Source organism: Polyodon spathula, chromosome 17 (genome assembly GCF_017654505.1).
Source record: "Polyodon spathula isolate WHYD16114869_AA chromosome 17, ASM1765450v1, whole genome shotgun sequence".
NCBI lineage: Eukaryota > Metazoa > Chordata > Actinopteri > Acipenseriformes > Polyodontidae > Polyodon > Polyodon spathula.
Genome location: NC_054550.1, coordinates 33290292 through 33298134, shown reverse-complemented (window position 1 = coordinate 33298134; position 7843 = coordinate 33290292). Strand labels below are relative to the sequence as shown.

The 7843-nt window shown below is 38.0% G+C and overlaps 1 protein-coding gene across 1 annotated transcript in view; it reads left to right on the top strand.

Annotated features, from left to right (window-relative positions):
- Window positions 1–678: 678 nt before the first annotated feature.
- Window positions 679–7843, top strand: part of LOC121330314 (apoptosis-stimulating of p53 protein 1-like) — a 45083-nt gene continuing 37918 nt past the window's right edge. Inside the window, exon 1 of the mRNA XM_041276742.1 lies at window positions 679–1667. Coding sequence (XP_041132676.1) covers window positions 1659–1667 — 9 coding nt within the window. The 5' untranslated portion in view covers window positions 679–1658. The remainder of the gene's footprint in view (window positions 1668–7843) is intronic.

The following is a 7843-nucleotide window of genomic DNA, read 5'->3' as shown; positions in this document are numbered from 1 at the left end:
TTAAACATGTAGAATGTACGCATATGTATTCCGTGTGCCATTGGCATTCATTGTGATTCCAAATCATGTTATAACTCGTGATGAAAACGGACAGGGACAGTTTGGGTAAGCAAGTGTGATGATGAATAGGCTAGAATGGAATCCTTGACTCTTGGATTTTGTTCAAACTGCAGGCTCTTATCTCCTGGTACAGTCAGCGCTGTAATTCTCGCATTATATACCAAGGTGGCAGTAAAGTACATGTATTACAGTACCTGCGTCTAAAATAGATGACGCGTTTAAATATCAAATACTGCAGTGTATATAATAAACAAATCAGCTAGTAGCATATAAATGTAATCACCTTGTACTTGATTTATTGAAACGGGTTGTAAACATGTTGTCCAAAACGTGATAACAACTACTACTAGCGAAAACAACAATTAACACCTAGTATGGGCTCAGTTTAATCAAATGCATGTGGATATAACTAAGTACGTGAGATCGATTAGCAAGTGAGCCACCTGGTACTAATGCTCCTGATTTAAAAAAATCGCTGCACCTAACCCGCTTGTTTCGCGAATGACCTGATTTGGGGGAAACTGGGTTGGTGTATCTTTTAAACTGCACATTCCTGGCATTCCGCGTCAACGTGTGGCGTCACTGCTTCCTCGTTACCTGCGCTGGAGCAATTAAATATGTCTCTAACCGCAGACCGTTGCTGTAAATATACTTACGTTTTCACTGGAGTGTAAATGCGAGCTGTAAGGAAAACAAACCAAAAATACAAGCGGATATTACGGTGCTTTAATTTTTCTAGTCACCACTCCTACGACTGCTAGCGTCATTTTGATCGCCGTGCTGTCTATTCGCCAGTCTACCTGTCATAACAACAATCACATCACACCTGAAGAATCTGCATTTACATTAAAATAGGTGTTTGTGTTGAAGGTGCGAGTAACTGGTTACCCATAATCAAAGCCTTCCTTTCGGCGGGGAACGGAAAATGAGAATGCCTTGACTGAGGCTGTTGTAATATTTCATATCTGATGTTTTGGGTTTGGCGTGTAATAATATTTCGAGCGTGCTTGTGAGAGAGCGGAGGTGGGGGCCCTGCCCCTTTCAACAGGGGGAATATAACAGAGAAGTGCCCGATTGACTGTGACCAGTGGGTTTCTTCTTGCGCCCTGATAGTATTACACAACCCGGTGTTTTTAGAGGACGCCTCGTTCTCCTACTGAAGTACAATCACAGAACAAACCAGACAACAAGGTCAGAGATTAAGAAGTGGGATTCGACTGGAAAAGCGGCTTTAACGGGCTAGTAGAAGTGATCACGCCTTACCCTGTGTGTGTGAAGTACCGAGTCCTCGGGAATACATCACACTGAGAGATACTGTAATCGCCGTTCACAAAACCCGCAAGTGTCTTTGTTGTGGAGCCTGCGTGTTTGTTTGTTTTTAACCTGTGTGCTGTACAAGCACTGACCCAGTCTGGCCTAGAGAGAAGAGGCAAGCTTTATTAAATCTTCCCACGTCGTTGTTCTGTTTGAGAGGCCTGCTGCAGCAGTGAACCGGGTATCCCACACCTCCTCGGTGAAGCTGAACGGGTCCGAAGAAGAATAAAGCCTTTCTGGAAGACATTTTCTGATGTCGGACTTCCTCTGAAACGATTTCAGATATGATGCCGGTAAGCCAGTTTATAATGTACAATACTGTACAGCAACTCAAAGTATTATTAGAAGACGGTTATATTTAATCTCCCTTAGACTCCCGCTATGTGTGTTTCTTGTATTGTTGGATTTAAACTACAAATCTTTCGGATAGCGATAAAAAATATATCTCAATGTATTGGAACTTAAAGGTTCTGTATACACGTATACATATAGTGTTGTATTATAATGTATTTTTGGGTTGCATAAAACTAGTATAATATACATTTTGTAGAATATTAACGTATTGCTATTTGTAAAATGGCTTACTAATGTTTATTTATTTATTTCATATAATTAACGCTCTGGATAATTCTTCTCCACTATAGACAGTAAGAAAAGGGTCTGTCAGTTGTGTCTCTAAACTTGTACTAAATTGAGACCTGGAATAATAAATATAAAACCAAGCAAACCAACCCAAAATAAAGTAATTGTATATAAAATCCCCTGTTATTTGAGTAGTCTATATTTTGTGTATTTTTCCACAGCTATCATTGCAGTATTTTGATAATTAACAGTTAGCGTTTTAGGGTAATTATGGAATGGACGTGTTTTATTATTATTTATACAGCAGTGTATGCAAACTATTGACTGCTAAAATCTCTAAGCCCTGTAAATTGTAGTTTATGTTCTACTGAATAGGCTTTGACAGGGGAGGGGGTACTTAAAAATGAATGAACTGGAATGTCACAGTCTGAATGACCACAGGACACGCTATTCACTGAAGTGTGGCTAACCAACAGGAAGCTGTGAACCACATGGGTGTCCAAAGTACTTCAAGGTTTTAATTTGTTATAAATGTTGTGATGGATATTGCTACTGTTGTGGAAAAAGAAAAAAATAAACATGCTAAACATTATATTGGAAACTCAAAACTTGCTGAACCCGGCCTGCCTGATTGTTTTTATAGCCAAACAGAGTGATAGTTTAACAAGTAATACATTTACTTTGTTGATCGATTTTTCAATTTCATTTTGCAATGTGAAATCACAGAAACCAAATGCCCAGTAAACTCAGTTCAAGTTAATACCGTATGGTTAACTGGCACATTTACATTTCTTTCCGTAACTATACTTCATTTGGTATTATGTTATGAGCACTATGTGTTTACAAGCATGCTGAATCTCTGTGAATACAGCTCTATCAATATTTGTCCCATACAATTTCTACACATTTCCCTTCATGTGGTACAGCAGCTGGAGTGGGGATGCAGTCCTGCTGCAATGACAATCAGGCTTTTTGTCTTAATTGTGAAATGTGTGTTTTAATCCTTTATTGGCGCACACCTCTGTTTGTTAACCTAGCTTGATAATGGCCAGCCTTTACCTATCAGCCCTTTACATTTAGCTGTGATGAATGTTTTTAAATCAAAGAGACCAACAATGACCTCCTCTATTTTAGAATATGCATTGCTGAACTTCCCTCTACTCGCAGTTGGTGGATATCACTGTACTGAGAAATTCTTTCAAAACAGAGTCTCAGTTTGGGGCACTGCAGATTTTTTTTCCCTCTAGCTAATCTTTATCTCTTGGCACCAATCTGATTACGTTGACTTGAATCTAAATATTATTTAATATTAAGTCTGTTTGTGTTTGTTTTCTACATGTTTCTGTAGTTTTAGCATGCTTTGCACTCTTGTCAGAAAACATTGTCTCTTGGTAGTTCATGTATATGGACATTCCCCCTTCTTGAACCCTGCTTGCATCTCTGTCAGTATTGGAAATACAGCATTGATATTTCCAGCCTTATTAATATAGAACCTAAATGAGAGGTGCAATTATTTGTAACCATGGCAAAATTACAGGGGGTTGAGGCATTCATAATTCTGCATGATGTTTTCATAGAACTGCTGTTGAGGTTACTTTTCAAGCAATTTAAAAAAACAATTGTTGACTATTCATGTTCAGGTCTGTTTATTTAAACAGTAATTTGGTTAACCAAATTTATTAATAAGCTGGTATAAAATGTGTTTGCCCAGTGTTTTGGTGGGTCAGTCAACTGCCTTTTAAGACATATTTATGGTTTGTTGCGAATAGTTTTGCTAATCCATGGTGCCAGAGAAATTAGATAAATGCTGAAAATAGATCAATATTTCTTCACATAAAGGGGCACCAGCAGATTATTTATAAAAGTTAAGGTTAAAGTGCTTTGCCGGGTCAGCCAGCATTGTTACTGTGTGTTTTGCTACTGCACATTACTAAATGCTAAATTCCATGCAAAATATGTCTTCAGGAAATTAAAAAATGAAGATTGTTAAGAATTTGCTGGGGATATCATACATCTAGTCAGGGTTGTGTGGATGGATGGTATTGGGCCATTTTGTAGACTTTGATCATAAGACAGGAATCTTAAAGCCCTGGGGTTGCTCTTCAACACTGAGTGGATGTCTGAGTTTTCCACCTGTTGCCCTGGATCTAAGCAGATATACACAAAACGACAGATTTGTTTTCTTGATTCATTGTTTACCCTTGGAAGCTTAATTTTAAAGTTTTTTTTTTTGTTTGTTCCCGTTGTTTCAGGAACATGAAGAATTTGTGTTAATTAACTCGACTGAATATTAAAAAAAAAAAAATCCTCAGAAGAAATAGAAACTAGGGCCCTTATTCATAAAGCATGTTTAATTCTTAGACGCCTATTAAAAATAATGAATGCAATCCAAGCACCTGCAAACATTAATCTGAAATGAAGCTAGGAAGTGAGCTGTGAACTTTGAGTGTGATTGAGTGTCTACACCCAAATCCTTTTTGGTTCAAAGCACTGAACTGCCAACAGGTGCCTGGCAGCAAGGCTGGGTCCAGTATAAAGTGAATAAACTAGCAGACAATCGAGAGGGTTTCTGCTGTACCTTTCACAAAGATTGGGATTCGTTAGTATTTGACTGTAACTTAATCTTATCAAAGTACTCAACATTAAAAGTGTGTGTGCGGCTTCTTGGCATTTTCTAACAGTTGCAAAAAGAACCTCAAAAAATAAAGTCCTGGGAACAGAGTTCTTGACTGACATGTGGTTGCACATATTTTACTGTGTGTGTCAAACTTTCATGTTTTTGGTACAATTGTACAGAGAAATGCTGGCTGCTTGTTTTAGTTCTGTAATCCTGGAGTTTTGTGTACTTTTTAAATCTGAAGAGTCAAACTAACAGTGTTCTGGGTATTAATCATCTTTTAAAATAACTTTTTCAAATGAAACATTACAAAAAAATGACATTAGATTTCTATGCTGTCTGTTTTGATTTCTGAAACAAACCAGAAAAAAACAACATATTTGATGTTAATGATCATCGTCTTCATTTTTTTACATACAATTGCAATAATACCATTCAGAAAGAGTGATCAAGTGTATGTGAGCTTATAGGAGATAAACCCCAGGGTAGCAATGAGTTTGAAGCCACAGACTTACAGTTTAGAGGCTGTGTGCTTTTCAGTGCTATACGTTCACATGGCATTGAATCTGTTGAAACGCCATATTTTTCCATCAACCCCCTTCACTGGATGTTTTTTAAATTCTGTTTACATTTTATACGCTTTTCCATGGTCCATATAATATAGCACTTGATGCTTTTTGCTGAAACGGCATTAGTGCCGTTACTTGCTGTTTTACTGTGTAACTGTATCGCTTGCAATGTGACTGATTTGTACTGTGCCACGATTGCTTGGAAATGTGTCTGAGATGTTGAAGGTTACACTGTGCTGTCAGATCAGGTAAGAGAGGTGCACTGGCAGCAGGATTTCATTCCTGTCCTTGCTGTATCCTCGGTGTTCTGTACAGTACATACATCGCATATTCCAGAAGTGTGAGTGAACCAGACCCTTTAATACAGATTGGATCTTTTGCAGTGTCAGAAGCCAAGCGACTCGCCTGATTAACAGATAAGATGTACATTATTTGTGATATGTTGCATGTTCTCGGCAATTTATTCTCATAGCAGGAAGTTTTCTCTTTGCCAGAAACTTTCTTCACTGCTCTGGTGAATGTTCTGATGTGTTTTTTGGGGCGTTGCTTCTAAATATTTCTGCATGCCACAGCAATCTTACCAACCTAATGCAGTGTCGGATCTTTAGAATCTTAATGTTCGATGTCCTTTGTTGAACTCCTATGATCTTTGTACAGTAAACCAAACCAGGGTTCTTTATGAAGCACTGTAGAGCACTCCAGGTTTGGGTGATGGCAGTAAAGGTGTGACCATTCACTGGGGAGTGTGATTTGTATTAGCCACACTTGGTATGAGACTATATGAAACACCCAAGTGTGGAGCACTATCCTTCCCAGAGTCTAGGGAGAACCATGATCAACGTTACTGACAAATACACGTCTGAACCCTGAGGACAGGCGTCTGTGATCAGAAGATTTTTTTCTTTTTTTTGGATGAAACTGTCCTTTTTATTAGCGAGATTTGGGATACGATTTCGATTTTTTGAAAAGTCTATATTGATGATCAGCTTTCCGGGGGTACGCCAAAATCTGGATAAAGGATACCACACCCTCGAAGTGAAGTAAAGTCAATTCTAAAAGTATTACAAATGTTTTATGTACGGTGTACTTGACATAATTGCTTTTATGGCTATTTGCTTATCTTGCAGGACAGTTTACTTAGCTAGATATGTACGTCCTCCATTCAATTTGCACTGTGCATGTTGCATCAATAACTTGTTAAATGGCACGTCTAGTTTTGGAGCTGCATTCAGCCCCATGGCTACTATTTTAATTTTGTTTTACATTTTGTTTAATATGCTGCAAGTGTAATCTGGTGGTGTCTGCTGTGCTGTGTATCCTGTTCAGCTGATGAGTATGTTAAAAATGAAATGAGGCACCCATATGTTCCACCCTTGTAACATTTGCCGCGTAAAAGTAAGATAAGAGGAAGAAAATGTCCATTCTAGGTCATATTAATCGGTGATTCATTCGAATTTGCAGAAGTCATTTGAATGAGAGTATAAAGTTCCCATGGCACTGCAGTGTGGACTGGCTTATCTGTTTGTCTAGCTGGTCCAGGGTTGTATCCCAGGGATTAATGAACAATGAACTGTGTTTTGCAGATTGAATTTATAGCACATGTCAGAAATGTATAGCTCCAGTCTGTGTTGTGGCTGGTGAGGTTTTTGTTATGAAATTGCTCTTATGTTGTTTTCAGTGTCTGACAAAAAAGGGCTGACACCACCATCTATCTCACCGCATATTATCTCATGGATGTTGAGGCACTGTTTTTAATCCTTTCAAAAATAACAGCTTTAGTATGCGGCTTGTTTAAACATTTAACTCTACACTAAACACTGCTACAGTGTTCTGAATGAAGTCACTGCAAAAACTTGATGTGAAGTACAGTGTAAAAGTTTACTGTTGCAGCTTTTTATTGGCATTCAAACCAAGAATTGCTATGAAGAATTACTGCAGGTTCATTTTTTTTTTTTTTTTAAATAAAGCTAAACTCTCAGCCATCCATTCAAACCTTGACCTATTCATTTAGGTTTGTGCTGATCTGGAATGTTACACTTGCAGGTTATCCAATTGGCTAATCATTAGCAGGTATTACTAAACCACTGTTTGAAATACTTTTGTCCATTAATTTCATTTGACTGTCATCTTTTATTGCTACAGTGCCGCTGAGACTGGTGGAAACAAACAGACTTTTCTCTTAACTAGGTCTTGGGGGTACCAGTGTGGTTTTTGTTTGCGTGGGCTGAAAGATGATAAAATATACTGTTGCTGCACGCTTCAAGGTTTCAGTAAGCTTGCTATGTTGTTGAGGCATGCATATTACTGCTCTCTACTATTCAGCTGGGTTAAAATGATGACACTATGAATCTTCTTCTCCTCTTGATAAAACATTCATTATTTCACAAAAATTGATCTTTTTAAAGAATGGGCCCTTGTCTTGTTGGTGCAGAAGCAGATTGCTGTCTATGCTAGATGGAGTACAATATCCCTACTGTACAATACAGTACCTATTAGAAGAAATATTTAACCCTTGTGTTAATTTCTACTATATTTTCAGTAAGTCATGATGGCACAGCATTTGTTTTGAGTGTACTAACATGAAGAAAGCATGGAAGACTCCAATAGGTGCAGACCATCTACAGTATTGTGTTCAACTCACTATATCCCTTTCTAGAGGAACGTCATATAGTGTACCAGCTTCCTGCTTTTCCATTTTATA